Source organism: Terrapene carolina, unplaced genomic scaffold (genome assembly GCF_002925995.2).
Source record: "Terrapene carolina triunguis isolate 2854851 unplaced genomic scaffold, T_m_triunguis-2.0 Scaffold67, whole genome shotgun sequence".
Taxonomy (NCBI): domain Eukaryota; kingdom Metazoa; phylum Chordata; order Testudines; family Emydidae; genus Terrapene; species Terrapene triunguis.
Genome location: NW_020664418.1, coordinates 2,713,702 through 2,731,502, shown reverse-complemented (window position 1 = coordinate 2,731,502; position 17,801 = coordinate 2,713,702). Strand labels below are relative to the sequence as shown.

At 47.6% G+C, this 17,801-nt stretch overlaps 1 protein-coding gene across 3 annotated transcripts in view; it reads right to left on the bottom strand.

Moving 5' to 3' along the window:
• Positions 1–337: 337 nt before the first annotated feature.
• Positions 338–17,801, bottom strand: part of TBC1D24 (TBC1 domain family member 24) — a 71,220-nt gene continuing 53,756 nt past the window's right edge. For 2 of the 3 annotated variants that reach the window (XM_024200501.3, XM_024200502.3), the window contains 5 exons: positions 15,516–15,674; positions 11,013–11,076; positions 8,445–8,540; positions 7,708–7,942; positions 338–5,020 (listed from right to left, as the gene is read on the bottom strand). In XM_024200501.3, the coding sequence (XP_024056269.1) occupies positions 4,866–5,020; positions 7,708–7,942; positions 8,445–8,540; positions 11,013–11,076; positions 15,516–15,674 (709 nt within the window). In that variant the 3' untranslated portion in view covers positions 338–4,865. The remainder of the gene's footprint in view (positions 5,021–7,707; positions 7,943–8,444; positions 8,541–11,012; positions 11,077–15,515; positions 15,675–17,801) is intronic. The other variant, XR_003369630.2, reaches the window with a different exon arrangement.

Sequence of the window (17,801 nt, the reverse complement as noted above, 5' to 3'; positions counted from 1 at the left end):
CGGCCGGGGGTCGGGGCCGGCGGTGCTCGGCCGGGGGCCGGGGCTGCTCGGCTGGGGCCGGCGGTGCTCGGCTTGGGGCCGGGGCCGGCGGTGCTCGGTCGGGGGCCGGGGGCCGGCGCCCCAGGGCCCAAGCCGAGCCGGAGACACCGGGGCCAGAGCCTCTTGGCCTGGGCCGCCCGCCGGAGGGAGCCACTCGGCCGGGGGGGCCGGACTGGGCCGCCCTGCCCCAGCCCCAGCTTACCTGCTGCCTCCCTGTTTCAAATCTTCGTGGGAAGCAGGGGAAGGGGAGGAGCAGGGGGCAGAGCGTTCAGGGGAGGGGGCAGAGTTGGGGCGGGGACTTTGGGGAAGGGGCGGGGCCAGGGCCCCATGGAGTCTCCTCCTTTTTTTTAAATTAAAATATGGTAACTCTAGCGTACACTAAATTGGTCTTCTGGGATTTTATTTCTCAAGTACTCACCCTAATGAGACCTTTTAGCACCACATCCTGGTAAAACAAACTGCTGCTGCAATAGATTCCTCCTAAGAGTGATATGAACACAGATGGCAGTCAGTAGAGGGGTCACTAGTTACCCCACCCATCTGGGCAAGGGGAGAAGTTACTTCTAGCACAGCTTCAGCCATTGCTTCCAGTAGTGGGGTTCATGCAGTGGAACCCCCAAATTACCCTGGTGAGGTAGTGTTTGTTCCAAGTCATAAGAGTATCCTCCCCTTCCCTCAAACTGCAAGGCCTATGCCTAAACACAGACTGCCTCATGAGAAGCTACTCACCACAGACTCCCATTACCCATGTGGTGAGCTCCTTTAAGAAGGAAGTGAAGACTCTGCTATGGTCACCTGCAGAAATAGGGTAACAGGCCATGTGCATAGGATACTTAGGGTGTGTATACACTGCAGCTGTGAAGTGTGATCCCCAGCCCAGGCAGACATTTGCGCTTGCTCAGCTCAAGCGCGTGTGCTAAAAATAGCAGCGTGAACACGGTGGGAGAGGTGGTGGCTCAGGCTAGCCACTCAAGTCCAAGCCTACCCGAGCCCGCAGGTCTGAACATGGGTAGCTACCCTGACCTGCTGCCTATGTCACAACATCCACACTGTTATCATCAGTGCACTAGATTGAGCTGAGCTACCCCAAGTCTGTCTACATGTGCTGGAAATCACCTCCCAGCTGCAGTGTAGAAATACCCTCAGGGCTTCTTTGTGGGCCCTCCATGTTGGAAGGATTAGGGGCATCTGCTACTTCTACACAATGCAATCCTGGCAAAGGTCAAAACTGGGCTTTTCTTTGCTGCTAAGAGGCAGATGCCCAAATGCCAGCGACTTTCAGTAGGACTTGGGTGCCTACCTCCCTGAGGGTTCTTTGAAAAACCAGCCTAGTATTCTAAAGCCGAGTTTGCTGTCATCTTCTATTCAAGCAGTTTTGTGGGGTTACGTTTCCACCCTAGCAGTCTGGAGGGAGGATTCTGTAGATGCTATTTGAGGAGTAGGGCAGGGCTCAAGTCTAGCATGTGGGAGAGGTGGAGGAAGGCAAGAAAACCAGAATGTCTCTGGATGTGTTTTGCAGACAGACTTAAATGAAGGGATTTGCTTTAATGTGAAAGTTTCCCACTCTTGCCAACCCAGAGCTCAAGGGACAGGTGATATCTTAATTACATGAAAGCTACTGCTAAGAACATCCTGTACACAAGCTGGAAGAATGAGGCAGAGGGGAGAACATATTTAAGAGACCCCCCCCCACCAAAGTACCAAATGCATTTTCTGAATGAATCCTTTACCCAAGGAAGTTGATAAGATGCCATTAAGCATCAAAAGTGATATGACATTTGCTTTTCAATATCCTACAGATAGATGGACACCTGCCAGTTCTTGTAGAAAGCAAGGTACAATCACGCAAGGTTCTTTTCAGCCAACAACCATTGGTGCGGGTGGATGATATAATCTGTTACAAGCTCAATTAATAGACATATGGATAGGAATTACCACTAGTTTCTTTCAGTCTGGAAAGGATTTGCTTTGAGAAACAGGCATGAGAGCTCTGTATGGAAAGTTAAAGGCACTGTAGAGATTTTACAATGCCAGCTACTGGGAGATGATCCATCCACACCAGAGCAGTTAATGAAGTAATTGTCTACAGATCATGGACCTGAGCTTGTTCTCCAGGGCCTGTGCTCAGCAGCATTGCCATGGGTGCATCAGCAAACTTAACTATCACTCTCAGCAATATACAAATAGGAACAGCCAGGCTACAGTGGAACCAGAGCTGCCACACGTAACCCTCTCAGCTTGCTTAGGCTCCCTTTGCAGCCTAGTTACTTTGGTAAAAATGTCAATATTCCATCCTGGCGTAGGAAACCTTCCAGAACCCTGCCTGGAACGGGCAATTAGCTCCTCAGACCAGTTTTGTTATAAGCCATCTGGGATGGAAACTCCTGCTGACTGATCTTAAGGGGGCACTGAAATGAACTATTTTTTACTAGCTGAGCCAGTTGCTAATACTGACATTTAAGAACTCCAACGGTGCAACTGTGGGGGTGGACACGTGCCCCACGGCTAGTGCACGCTATCACTTGGAAGATAAAAGTGGCTTAGTTCAGTCAATTCAAATCTGGAAACTGACTCTTTAAGCAGGTGCAAACTTCATTCACTCACCTCCCATGTGCTTCTGCCATGCGCAGAACAGAGTATTGCAAAGTCCACAGCATGTCAGACGGTATGGGCTGTCAGTCAATTGCAGCTATACTCACAGGCACAGGGAGGCCTTTTCAAGGTGAGCAGCAAAACAAGCTGGAACCAAAGCTGCTTAAGATTCTAACAGAATATTTGTTCAGATTTAACACTGACAAATGTATATTTTTCACACAGAATAGAAGAGTCTGCTTCTGCAGCCATTACTCAGCAAGGTCAGAGCCCAGGATGCTGGATTAGCCACATGACAGCTGCCCTCTCCAAACACATTCAACGCACTGCAAAGATGCACAGGGCAAGGACAATGCTTCCTTGTTCCATCATGAGTGCTTGTGGTGTTACCAGCTCTTGCAGGAGTAAGTGATGCTGCTCTTCACCAACAAGCTAAAGATTCTGATTACAAACAGACAGTTTGATGTACATCTATCATTTTAAAAGGGTGCATCCATGATCTGTTACTGACCTGGGTTCTTATGGAAGGGCTTCCGACAATGGTATCACAAGTAGCTGTTCATCTTCCAGGCTAAGCTTTGCCAGTGGGTTCTTGAGAGGCAGTACCCTGCCAAAGTCACACAACTGTCTGACAGTCCCTTTAGATGTGGCCTCATCTGAGACAGTGGATTCTGAGGAGATCTTGCCCAGCCTAGTTAAGAGTTGGGCCACTGATTTCACTGCATATTTAGATCTTCCTTTATAAAAGAAATGCACCTTTAAAAAGGAAATAATCAAGATTCTCTATTTTAATGCAACTGATGTCACTATATACCTGGTGAGGAAACAGTGCTCTCTTTTCCCTCCATCTGGCTGTAGAACTCCCCCTCACTAGTGATCACTCTGCTGAAGTACTCAGAGGAATCTCTCTAACATGTGCTCACATTGATCCTCTGTTGAGATGCACAGACAGCCAGGAAAGGACAAGTCTCAAAGCTGGACTGCTAACTTCAGGTGTCAGGCAATGGGAAATCACTTCCAGTCACCAAGCGTGTCTGTGGAGAAGTGCTGCCAGAACTCTCAAGCAAGAAGACAGGACTGTGTCACCTGTCCAACTTGCACCACAAGGCATTACTGGCAAATCATGGCTGCGAGAGAGCACTAGTCTCTCCAGTCAATAGGCAGATTCAGATGCTATAGAAACAGCACCCCCTAGAGCCTGTCTGGGGAACTAGTACATTCCCAGACACAAGACAGAATTGATAGATGTGATCATTTTCTGTCTCTGTAGGTACTCACCCACCCTTATCCGCTTCTCTTTGGAGAAGGCATTGAGTTTCTACATCCAGTTGCTAATTTCCTGCCTAGCCAGTTATCACTCCTGGTGCAAAGTCTCATGTCAGCTTCCAGGAACCATGAAGAAGGGGAAGAGTTTGTGCCCTGCAAATAGCCTGTTGGCTTTTAGCTGCCTGAGCCGTGAATCATAATATTACAATTGGAAGTCACGATTCTGATATGTAATAGAAATGTAAACAGAAAATCAGCCCTTTGAGGAAGTGCTTTCCCAGACTGGATGCTTCCTACAGAGGGGCAGACTCTGCAAGCAGATGAAGAACACAAGCTTTCAGATGTGGGGAAAGACAACTATTAGTCTTTGTTCCTTTCAGAAGCTTTGCTGACTTGCTCAGGAAAGGGTGCTGAAAATGGATACATGGATCTACCTGATGGATGGACCCATATGCAAAGTCCACTTATAGAAAGCCATTGATTTCATAAACCAATATTCTGTGTCAAATATTTTATAAACCAATATTCTGCTCCTGCAAGTGGCAAACTGATGTCATTGGCACGAGCCAGGCACTGTACAAGCCACACACAGCTCTGCCACTATACCTGCATCCTGATGAGCAGAACGCTGCTGTTCCAGTCCTGGCCTCAGAGACTGATTGCATATGGATACACGTCCACTCAGGACTAGAATGAGATATCCACATTTCCACTTGTTACCTAAATCAGGGTTTGAACCCAGTTTGCCAAAGGTAAAAGGAATTAACCAGATGCACCACTTAATCCTTTACATGTTGCATATAAGGAGCAACAGTAAACAACTAAGCCCTGCATTAAGTGTGCTCCTTAATAGCTAAGCTAGAAGGAGCCTAGTGGAATTTTTGTGCTAGCTTGGCTTTTGCATTAGTATTTGTCTTGAGAATTTTGAGATGTCTGACAGGCTCATTGTTTTGATGATGGTTATAGCCTCAGACATTCATAGTGTCCTTGAAGCCCCACACCTCCATGGCAGAGATCTGGAAGTTTTCAGAGCACAGTGGCTGATTATTGAAAGTATTGCAGTGGCTGGATCTCCCATGGTTCAGGTCTGCATCAAGGTAGAGGGCCTGCCCATCACCACCTCCTACAGAGAGAGGAAGAACACAAATGTTACGTTGCTTTTGCATTTCTTGGGATGTGAAACTTACAGCTACACAGAGAAGGGGTTTGATGGCCTTTATCTCCAGGGCCAGCTGGAATATAGGAAGACCCACCACAATGTTCAGCTGCTCTCTTTTAGCACAAAGGACACCCGTTTCTATGCATGGATTCTAATGAAGCTAGCAGAACTGCAAGTGACCATTTTGGCAAATTCATGGAAGATAACCCAGGCAGACTGGCTCCACACCTGCTTGCCTTCCCGCAGCTCCCATTGGCTGGGAACAGTGAACCGCGACCACAGGGAGCTGAGGGGCTCCATGCCTGCAGACGCTCCAGGTAAACAAAACATCCCGACCCGCCAGTGGCTTACCCTGATAGGCCGGGAGCCAAAGTTTGCTGACCCATTTATTGATGTCAATACTGCAGCCTTTAAAGTTGCAAAGGCTTTGTTTAGTGGACTAGATTGGCTTGAAAGGAATACTAAAAGAGCAGTGCTGCAGATCTGCATGACATCTGACCCATGCATTTCACAAAATGTTATGTCTTACAAGCCAATCAGAAAAATACAATGAACGATAGTACTATAGCACTGGTGTCAGTCCGCTACTGTGTAATTTGATCTCTTCATGCATTTCTACCAATGGACCTCATAAGTCTCGAGCCAATATGAAAATATAATGTGCAGAATCGATGGAATCTCTAATAAAATTGAAATAGCCTTTTATCCCCACAGACATGCCAATCTACAGGGCTGCTTTGAAATAAACAAAGAATAATAATAATTTGACAGTGATAAAGCAGGTGACATTCCTATATAAAGTCCTACAAAATCTATAAGTACAATAATAATAATCTATTTTCATACTAGTATTTAAAATGAACAACGGTGAAATCAAAAGAAAAAGGTCTGCTTATCACACAGCGTTCAAACAAAGTTGTTGAATATTCAGAGACAAACAATAATTGTGGCGCTGCTTGTGAATTCTATATCAACAAGAAGCAAGTAAGAGAATGGCAAAAAAATAAAACAACACTAAAAGACATGCCAAGAAGCAAGAAAAAATGTCCAACGAGGTGTGCTTCATTTCCTGAGCCGGAGAAAGATCTCAATAATTGGGTTGTTGAATGTTGACAAAATGGGTACACTGTCACTAGAACTGGAATTTGTCTGTGTGCTCTGCAAATGTAGAAAATGGTGCCACTTCCCGCAGCTCCCATTGGCTGGGAACGGCAAACTGCGGCCACTGGGAGCTGAGGGGCTCCGTGCCTGTGAACGCTCCAGGTAAACAAAACATCCAGGCCTGCTAGTGGCTTACCCTGACAGGCCGGGAGCCAAAGTTTGCCAACCCCTGAAATACAGGGTCGGCTTATGAAAGGGTCATACGGTTTTTGCTATTTTTACCTATCCATCTTGGGGGGTCGGCTTATAAACGAACGGGCTAATGAACGAGTATATACGCTAAATAGAACAAGTGACAAATCAAGATAGAAACCCTCAGACAACTTAATGAGCAATATCAAACTGGGGAGAGAGACAAAGCAGGGTACTAAAAAGGACTGGTACAATCTTCTAGATCATTGTAAAAGATATTCCAAAGTGTACTGCATGTTGATCAGATCTGCGATAGACCAGACTGACAGAATATTGCACAGATCTTAGAGGGACAAGAAATTCAGTTAAATTAATTTAGATCAATGAAAGACATACTTGTTGGGAGGGAGATGACAAAGACTCCCAGCAAAAACAAAATGAAGGGTATTGTTTGAAGAGCAGTTACACAAGAAAGGCAGTTAGATAAGGCACAACATACTGGAGGGGTCAGTGCAGTGGAAATCCTGTTCTGTGTCAGAGACTGGACTAGGCAGCAATTCCCACATACAGCTCTGATGCACTAAGATGGATGTGACTAGTACTGCCTCCCTTAATAACAGAGCTTTGTGATGAGCCACGATACACCATCACTGGTCTCCGATTTCTCATGTGCTCTCTAGCTTTCAACTGAGCTCGTGTTGTGAGTTGGTTGGGTCTGGAGCAGGCCAACCCACTGTGGACTACAGTGCACATTACTAAATAGGAATCAGTAGGCACTAGATGTTACAGCTGAAGTCTTGATGTGGTAACCATCGGACTAGATGCTCTCAAAAGCAGGTCTCTTCCAACCCTGTTATCAGACTTTAGTAGATGCGCTTTAAAACTGCAGCTGTCAGAAAAACTATTTTGGGGAAAACGTCTCAGTACATAACTGTTGTCTGCATTTCCAATCATAACTGACTACTTTATTAGCCAATAGGCTTTTGCCACAGTCAGCAGCACTGTAGACCCACTATAGTTGCAGCAGAGCAAGCTGCTGTATTCTAGTTCACCTTGTGCTTCAACACCACTTCTTTGCCAGCTAAGTCCTTATTCCAGAATTATTTGCAATCACGTGTGCAGCAGAACATAGGTGGAGCTGTGCCTGCAGCATCTAGTTCTTACAATGTTTTCTCTTTAGAAGTGTGATATCCAAGTTTTGATACAAAATTTGGCAGAGCAGGATGTTTTCATAGTCACTTTTCTCACTCTAGCTACAGTAGGAATGGCATAAATGCTACAAACAGCTTGACTGATTTTTTGCTGTGATAGGCAGGAAGAGCTGACAGGATAATTGCATGGATCCTGGACAGACTTACCTATGATGATGCACTCGTTGCTGCCAGCCATGAACATGGAAGCAGTTTTGGAAGGCAAGTTGAAGTGACGAGCAGCTAGGAAGGGGGAGAGACGATCCGAGGAGTCCGAGGGGTTACTGCTGGAGGACAGGACAGTGGAAACCTGCGTGGACTTAGCTCCTCGCTCAGAAGTAGTCATGGCCAGTTCGGGGTGCTTGATTATCACCCACTCATAGCGTTCCACTTCTGGCTGCAGCTAGGTGAGAAGAGAAGAGAAGACAGCCAGGAATCAGTTGGTGAGCTTCCATTCCACTAAGGGTTCTGAATACAAAGCAGCCCTGGAGCTGCTCAGACACTGCCAGTATCACTGGTGAGTGATTCAGACTAACCCTTTGGCATAATGGACAGGAATGGTGCCAGAAAGACCTCTGCCATGTAAAGGATTGAGAATAAGACTTGGTAATAAGTGGTGGTTTCTGAATTACCTTACTACACATGGCATGCATCCACGCCTAGGTCTTGTGAGAATCATTCTGTACTCAGGAAAAAGGCCCTCCCCATAAAGTTGAATAGGAAATCTCCTACCACATCCTTTCATAAGGGATTCCATAGACTTTAAGGCCAGAAGGGCATGGGCTGGATCACAAGCTTGTCAACCCATATATTCCACTCTAAGTGGAAAAGGGGTGTTACTGATTAGCTATTAAAATCCAGTCATCTCCATTCAGTATTGAGGCAGAGCTGCGATTACTACTTACCCTGAATACAAAGCATTCTCCAGTCCCAAAGAAACTCAGTTTATTCCCTCCTCGCCTGCGCTCGCTCCAGTCAGTTGACAAATAAGCGCCACAGACCTAGAGCAAAGGGCAAGGTCAGGAGGCTTTTCACCAGTTACTACTAATAAGAAACAGGGTATTTTAAATTCACTGATACCAAAAGGTTTTGGAGCCCACAACTAAAGGTCTAATGTAGTTTAATGTTGAAAGTCTCAAGATCAGTGGATTAAGAGGACACAAGTAATTTAGACCTAAAGCTAGATCTAGATTCTGATCAGCTGGGGAATGGCCTGCAGATTCTAAATTTTAAAAATTATTTTACATCCACCAGTTCTGAGAGGAAGGATGATCCAGTGGATAGGCTGCTAGCCTTGGACTCTGGAGAACAAGGGTCAATTCCCTGCTCTGCCACAGACTTCCTGTGTGACCATGGGTGAGTCACTTAGCCTCTCTGTGCCCCAGTTCCCCATCTGTACAATGGAGATAATAGCCCTGCCTAGCACCAAAGGGGTGTTGTGAGGTGCTCAGATATTATAGCGATGGCGGGGGAAGGGGGGCATGTAAGTACCACAGGAAGAAGCATAATAGACAGACCTAGTCGCACGGAAATAAAATTGTGTAAGCCAAATAGTGACTTCCTTGTTTTGGTACCAAAAGCATCAACACTCGTATCAGAGCACGAGACTTGGCTGTGCAGCAGCTGCGAACAGGCAATAATTCCAGAGAACTACAAGCATGTCTGCTGCCTTCAACAATCTCGTCCACAGTAGCAAGTGCAGATGAATTGGTGCTGAGCCAGGTTTAACTGCTAGGATAGCCCAGGACATACACCACTCTAGACTCTGTCAGACAGCCTGGTTTCACACATTCAGCACAACTCGTGCTAGGTTAGGCATGCAGTTAAATCTCCTTCAGCACCCAGTGGCGCTGGGACCCTTTTAATAGTGGGGGTGCTGAAAGCCAGCCCCCTTACCCCTGTCCACACACCCCAAGCTGGGGCCGGGAGCAGTACCGTGTTTCCAGGAGCGGGAGACCCGGACAGGGGTAAGGGAGCAAAGGCTGGGGCCAGCAGTCAGGACCCTGGGAGCGGAGTCGCAGGCACAGGGCCCCAGGCGCGGGGTCCTGGCGCAGAGTCCCAGGCACAGGGCCAGCGACCGGGACCCTGCAGCACCCCCCACACCCCTAGTTCCTGTGCCTATGTCAGCACCAGTAGAACTTCTCCGACTGCTGACACCCATTAGCAATGAGTTGCTTTGCTAGCATAGAAAAGGCTAATGAAGCTTACATAGAAGGTAACAAAAAGGTGGCCCAATACAGGAATTTGCTCCATTAGAAGCAAGAAAAAAACCAACACAATATCTGAAGGGAAGTGGGGAAATTAGTAAATTATTTTTTCTAGCTTCTAAGATGCAATTATAAACATGGAAAGTACAAAACAGAAAATAGACAGTGTCCTTTTAGACTATTCACATTTCTCCCCTTTCTTCCTTATTTTCTAAGGGGTCACATAACAGATCACTATTTGCTCTCTTCATGCAGAGGCCAGCAGCACCTGCACAGCTAGAGTTAATAGCACTCTATAGGCCAAGAGGCAAATTAAATTTATGATGGCAGATGCACTCTTTCCCCTTCCTCTGGATAACATGGGCACCACACCAGCCACTTACCTATTCACTGTGGCCTGAGGATTAGAAACAATGGGACAAATTCTGCTTTAATTTACTTGCATGCAAACCCAATGAAACTGACCCCTGCAGACTGCAATGGCACTACATGTGAGCAACAAAGCACAATGAGGCCTCCACTGCTGCAGGAGTTTGGTGTAGCCATCCAGCAAGGATAAAACCAGAGAGAGAAATCCACAGGCTGCAGCAGCAGCTGAATATTGTAATGGAATTTTAAAAGCCACACAGTATTTAGCAGCAGGCCCTCACTCTCTGTCACCAGAGGACCTCTACTCATGTGCAGTGGCTCATCTCAGAGCTCCATGAAATTTCACTGCTATTGTGCATTTGGTTTTATCACAACCATAAGATCAGCACTCTAATTTAATTTTTTTTTTTTTTGGTGTAATAGGAAACCCAGTACTGCTTTCCCTTTTGAGCACTGCTACTGTACCAGGTTATCCTTGAGCAAAAGGAAAATGCCTTCTCTGGATCACAAAAGTCCAGTTCAGCACAATCCCACAGGCTCTCACTTCAGTCCTCATCCTAACAGGGCACGTACATAATAAAATGGATGTCAGGGGTCTCATGGAAGTTACTGCAATCTGGTACCATTGCCACCATCAGATATGGACTACAACAAAGGGGATGCCAGACCTGGACCCAGGTTAAAGTATTTAATCTGGTATAAAGTTTACTGGAGGTCCCCCATGGCTAGTGAACACCACAGGGAGTACCTAAGTCAAAAGCATGTGGCCATAAGAAATGAATTTCTACACCATCTCCTTCTTCCTTGTATAATAAACTGTGTAGGATAGGATGGGTTTTAGGCAACCAGGTGGTATGTGGCATCACCATTTCCTCAGTTACCTTTTACCCTGCTTACCTCTTTGGCTGTTGTCTTGATCACGAGAAGAGTTGGTTCATGTCCTTCGCTGTGAGAATAGAACCTGGTATGTGAAGAGATGGCTCCTTAAGCAAACATCACACTGCTTACATTAACTGTTGTATGTGATCTGCAGTGCCCGAACTACCTCTCCAGCCTAAGATTTGTTTGCTGGCATGAGGTACAATGATTGCTCGGGGCTGACTGTACCATTGCCAGCGTCTCCAACAATATAAGTCAGAGGATAGCAGCAAGCTCTGAAAAAGACTAGGGGCCTGATTCTCCATTGCCTTGCACCTTGCAGAGACACCTGAGCAGAGCGGGGGGTGTGGAAGCAGAAATTCTTCCATAAATTCTGTTATTCTCCAACAGGGGGAAGACACTACCGAATTGGAACAGCATCATTTTACAATCACTTTGCACAGGGGTAAATGACTATGCAAGGTACCAGACAGCAGAGAATCAGGCCGTCTGTGTTGGTGTCATGGTGCATGAAGAGCTTTCTGCCTCTACAGGCAAATGCTGAGGCTCATTCCTCTCACTGTTGTGTGTCACTCTCACAGGCACTCTGTGCTGGGGCAGAAGACGAAGGAACCCACTTATCTGTTTCTTTCTCTTGGTAATTCACTCTTGGTAGCTTCACCTCCCATCCCATTTATTTGTCATTTCTGTGACCACAGGATCAGATCAAGGATAATGCCTTTCATCTGATGCCAAGTTATTGCTATAACAAATTCACTTGTCTTGGGAACAGAGCAAGACTGACATATTTTGACTTTAATTTTTAGGCTGTACCATTTTAACACATTTCAGGGATAAAAGCAACTTCACAGGAGACAACTGGGGAAAGTGGGTTTTGCTAGGCTATTTTTATTTTCAGGAATTTTTTTTTTTTAAACCACATACCTGGATTTTTAAAATCCATGACAGCTCTCCCCCAAACTAAACTCCTGTTGTTACACTCTTCCTGCCAGTCCCATCCTGCATATTTTTAAGTCCCTCTTTCCTTTTGCAGCTTATCCTTTCCCTTCTTCTTCCCAAGAGTAGAGTAAGGAACCTCTGCTTATTGTTATCATGTGAAACACGAAGCTTTCAGAGCCCCAGTGTGCATTGCTCCGAAGGGACTGGCAGGTTGGGGCTCATCTCCTGGGTTAAGACAAGTCTTGGGCCTGATCTACACGACAGTGTTAGGTCGACATAAGGCCGCTTATCCCGACTAATTACGTTAGTGTACACACTACAGCCTTGCTCCTGCTGATGTGCCATACTACACCGACATAACTCCACTTCCACGAGAGGAATAGGGCTTATGCTGGTGTAGTTAGGGTGACGTGCGTTACTTACATCTATTGGCTGTCATTCTTGTCATGCAATTGACAAGAAAGCTGGCTCCCGGCTCCCCGGCTGGGCTGCTTCCTGGTCTCAGCTCCAAGCTGGGCTGCTGCTCAGGCTCCTGGCTCCCCACTTTCAGCTGGGTTGCTACCTGGGCTCTTGGCTCCCTACCAGACTCCAGGTGCCCCTCTGAGGCTCTCTACTCCCTGCCGGGAATGGGGCTGGCCCACCGGGAGCATAGCTGTGCCCGGTGGGGAGCTTCAGCACTGTAAGAACTTTGTGAGTGACTGGTTATCATCAACCCAGCCAGTTACAACAGTTAAATTTTCACGCTTAGCATAATTTAAATATTTTCATTAGGGACATGGATAATGAGTTGAGAGTAGGGCTTATACAATTTGCAGATGACACTAAGCTGAGAGAGGTGGGAAAGTGGCAGATTAACTCATGATGCCCATGGAGCCTGTGCCCAGGGGCCACGGCCAATTTGGGGGCACCTGCAGGAGCACCGTAACCTGTGTAGAAGTGTGTGTGGGGGGGTCCCCACCGGCACTAGAACTATGGTCCTGCCCCTTGCTCCTCCTCTTCCCCCTTGAGGCCGCGTTCCCTGGCCAGGCTGGAAGACGAAGCTGGGCTGTGGTAAGAGCTGCCCAGGGAGCCTGGGCTGTTGTGGGGAGCCCCGGACCTTCTACCTGCCCTGAATGGGGTGTCAGGGTGCCCGAGAGCAAACCCTGGCCTGTGTCCCTGCCCCCCCCCCCCGGGTCCCCAATAAATCTTAATCCACCTCTGATTCATAGATTCTAGGACTGGAAGGGACCTCGAGGGGTCATCGAGTCCAGTCCCCTGCCCTCATGGCAGGACCAAATACTGCCTAGACCATCCCTGATAGACATTTATCTAACCTACTCTTAAATATCTCCAGAGATGGAGATTCCACAACCTCCCTAGGCAATTTATTCCAGTGTTTAACCACCCTGACAGTTAGGAACTTTTTCCTAATGTCCAACCTAGACCTCCCTTGCTGCAGTTTAAGCCCACTGCTTCTTGTTCTCCCTCCTCCTTATGACACCCTTTTAGATACCTGAAAACTGCTATCATGTACCCTCTCAGTCTTCTCTTTTCCAAACTAAACAAACCCAATTCTTTCAGCCTTCCTTCATAGGTCATGTTCTCAAGACCTTTAATCATTCTTGTTGCTCTTCTCTGGACCCTCTCCAATTTCTCCACATCTTTCTTGAAATGCAGTGCCCAGAACTGGACACAATACTCCAGTTGAGGTCTAACCAGCGGAAGAATGACTTCTCGTGTCTTGCTCACAACACACCTGTTAATACATCCCAGAATCATGTTTGCTTTTTTTGCAACAGCATCACACTGTTGACTCATATTTAGCTTGTGGTCCACTATAACCCCTAGATCCCTTTCTGCCATACTCCTTTCTAGACAGTCTCTTCCCATTCTGTATGTGTGAAACTGATTTTTCCTTCCTAATGGAGCACTTTGCATTTGTCTTTGTTAAACTTCATCCTGTTTACCTCAGACCATTTCTCCAATTTGTCCAGATCATTTTGAATTATGACCCTGTCCTCCAAAGCAGCTGCAATCCCTCCCAGTTTGGTATCATCTGCAAACTTAATAAGCGTACTTTCTCTGGGTGGGAAGCACGTTGGAGAATAGGATTGGAATTCAAAACAACCTTGAGAAACTGGATAATTGGTCTGAAATAATAAAACTGGAAGGGACCTCGAGAGGTCATCTTGTCCAGTCCCCTGCACTCAAGGCAGGACTAAGTATTATCAACAAGATGAAATTCAATAACGAGAAATACTACACTTAGGAAGGAAAAAAAATCAAATGTACAACTACAAAATGGGGAATGATTGGCTAGGAGATAGTATTGCTAAAAAGAATCTGGGGGTTATAGTTGATCACAAACTGAATACGAGCCAGCAATGTGATACAATTGGGAAAACAGCTAATATTATTCTGGGTTGTATTAACATGAGTGTTGTATATAAGATATTGGAGGTAATTGTCACACTCTACTTGGCAGGGATGAGGCCTCAGCTGGAGTGCTGTATCCAGTTCTGGGCACTACACTTTTGGAGAGATGTGGACAAATTGGAGAGAGTCCACAGGAGAGCAACAAAACTAATAGGCTTAGAAAACCTGACCCATGAGGAAAGGTTAAAAACCTGGGCATGTTTAGTCTTACGAAGAAAAGATTGAGGGGGACTGATGATAGTCTTCACATATGTGAAGGGCTGTTCTAAAGAGGACAGTGATCAGTTGTTCTCCATGTCCACTGAAGCTAGAACAGGAAGTAAATTGGCTTAATCTGAAGCAAGGGAGATTTAAATTAAATATTAGGAAAAATATCTAACTACAAGGATAGTTAAGCTCTGGAACAGGCCTCCAAGGCAGGGTGTGGAATCCCCGTCATTGGAGGTTTTTAAGAACAGATTGGACAAACACCTGTCAGCGCTGGACTAGGTTTACTTGGTCCTGCCTCTGTGCAGGGGGCTGGACTCTATGAGATCTCGAGGTCCCTTCCAGCCTGACATTTCTATGATTCTATGAATTAACTACAATTCCTAAGGTTAGCACTCAAACAGGGGTAATTCATGACTAGAACTCACACTGAGGGCTTGTCTTTACTACGGGGGTAAGTTGACATAAGTTATGCTACTCTAGCTACGTGAATAATGTAGCTGGAGTCGACGGAGCTTAGACTGACTTACCACAGTGTCTTCATGGTGCTGAGGCGACAGGAGACGCTCTTCAGTCAACTTCCCTTACTCTTCTCAGACAACTGGAGTACTGGGGATGACCAAAGAGTGGTCTGCCATCGATTTAGTGGGTCTTCACTAGACCTGCTAAATCGATCCCAGCTGCATCGATTGCAGCAGCGTTGATCTCCCCGGTAGTGGAGTCCAGCCCTAATTGGAGGCAGGACCTTAGCCTCTAATTTTGGAAGCTATCCTTGGGGTAACTGTAACTGAGATGGGGGAGGAGAGATTCAGACTTCCCTGGCATTTGCAATCTGTCACTCCCATAATAGTCTTTGGATGCACATTTTGGTGAGCCATGCTTTGGATGAGGATTTCTGTACCCAGTTAGCATTGGTTGGCTGTTCTTTTCTACGTGTACAACAGGGAAAGACGAGGTTACCTGTTTAGGCTGCAGCCATGCTCCAAGGTGGTGAAAAGCAATAGGGGCTGGCAAAGTGCAAAGCGCTCTGGGATCCAGGACCAGATGTCTCTCATCTCTTTCACGCTGACGATTTCGGACTTGAAGTTCTCAGCATGCACTGCCAAGTGCACGTTCTGTCTGTGAAACATGGGAGACACCGTTGAGAGAGAGAAGATAATCTGACAAGCAACACACAAAGGGGACAGCTGAACATGAGAACATGCCTAGGTGGAAGTGCCTCGGTAAGTACCCTGCTCTCTGAAGCTCCAGGTCATGAGGTGAGGACAGTGTGGTTGGATGAAGGAAAGAAACACTGTTGCTGTTTGGTGGAATCCATGATGATTAGTAGCTTTACTGGAGAGAACTTTGCGGCTCTTACTCAGCCATGCTATCAATGGCTGGTGCAGAGGAGCTAAATGTTTGACTGAACAGGGGAAATATCAGGACCTTAAAAAACAAATTCAGTTAGATCTGCCACTCAAGGATAGCCCCACTAGTACCAGCACTAGAGAGATACAACCCACAGGGGAGAAAATACAGCAGGTCCAGCCAGATATTCTGACACTTATTTGTCTCTTGAGTCCTGTTTGTATTTGTGGAATTAGAGAATTCCTGCAAATATCCCAGTCACACAAGAGTGACGTAGATCACAGAGTTGCCATCTCCCATAATTTTATCATGAGTCTCATGATATTTGGTGTTTTCTGAAAGCCCTGGCTTCTGAAGTCATGGGATTATTGAGAAGAGGAGGTTACTCACCTGTGCAGTAACTGATGTTCTTCGAGATGAGCGTCCCTGTGGGTGCTCCACTCCAGGTGTTGGTGCATCACTGCGCCTTCGTTCGGAAATTTTGACAGAAGTACTCATACTGGTCGCGCAAGTGCAGAGCCTGCCCCACGCACTGAGTGTGCCTTAATAGTACGCGTGCACGACCGGTCTCCTCAATTCTTTCTCTACAACGGAGGCTACCCCAACTCTGAAGTAGAGAGGAGGAGGGTGGGTAGTGGAGCACCCACAGGGACACTCATCTCGAAGAACGTCAGTTACTGCACAGGTGAGTAACCTCCTCTTCGAGAGATGTCCCTGTGGATGCTCCACTCCAGGTGATGGAAAAGCAGTGCAACTCAAGGAGGTAGGGACTGCGGATCTGGTAGGAATGCGGTAGATAATACAGCTCTGTCCAATCGTGTATCAGTGAGAGGGCCTTGAGTAAGGGCATAATGCATAACAAATGTGTGTTCGGAAGTCCAAGTGGCTGCTTTACAGATGTCAGGCAGAGCAACTCTGCGTAGAAAAGCCACGGATGTAGCTACAGATCTAGTGGAGAGAGTCCTGATGCAGGCTGGCGGAATTGTCTCCTTTAATTGATAGCACAGGCGGATATAAGCAGAGATCCAGTTGGAAAGTCTCTGGGTGGAAATAGGTGTCCCCTTGGATCGTTCTGCAATGGAGACAAAGAGTCTGGAAGAGTTCCTAAAGCAAAGGTGGGCAAACTACGGGCCACATCCGACCCGCAGGACCCTCCTGTCCGGCCCCATAGCTCCTGGCCCGGGAGGCGAGCCCCCAGCCCCTTCCTTACTGTTCCCCCTCAGCCTCAGCTCACTGCGCCGCCGGTGCAATGCTCTGGGCAGCGGGCTGCGATCTTCTGGGGCAGTGAAGCTGCAGAGCCGGGGCCTGACCCGGTGCTCTGTGCTGCGTGGCTGGTTGCAGACAGGTGGCGCAGCTGCCTGTCCTGGTGCAGCCACGCCGCCAGCCACCGGTGCTCCAGGGAGCGTGGTAAGGGGGTGGAGGGGGGAAATGGATAGAGGGCAGGGGAGTTTGCGGTGGTGGTGGTCGGGGGCAGGGGGGTGGATAGGGGTCAGGGCGGTCAGAGGGCGAGGAACAGGGGGGTTGAATGGGGGCAAGGTTCCTGGGGGGCAGTCAGGAAGGAGAGGGGAGGTTGGATGGGGTGGCAGGGGGCAGTCAAGGGACGGGGGTGGTGGTGGATGGGACAGGGGTCCTGGGGGGCTGTTAGGAATGTGAGGAGGGGTTGAATGGAACGGCAGGGGGCAGTCAGGGGTGGAGGTTCTGGGGGCGGTCAGGGGACAGGGAGAAGGGGTGGTTGGATGGGGCAGGGGTCCCGTGGGGAGGAAGTCAGGAAGGGGGAGTTGGATGGGGTGGCGGGGGGGCAGTTAGGGGCAGGAGGTCCGGGGGCGGTCAGGGAGAAGGGGTGGCTGGATGGGGCAGGGGTCCTGGAGGGGCAGTCAGAAAGGAGCGGGGGGGGGG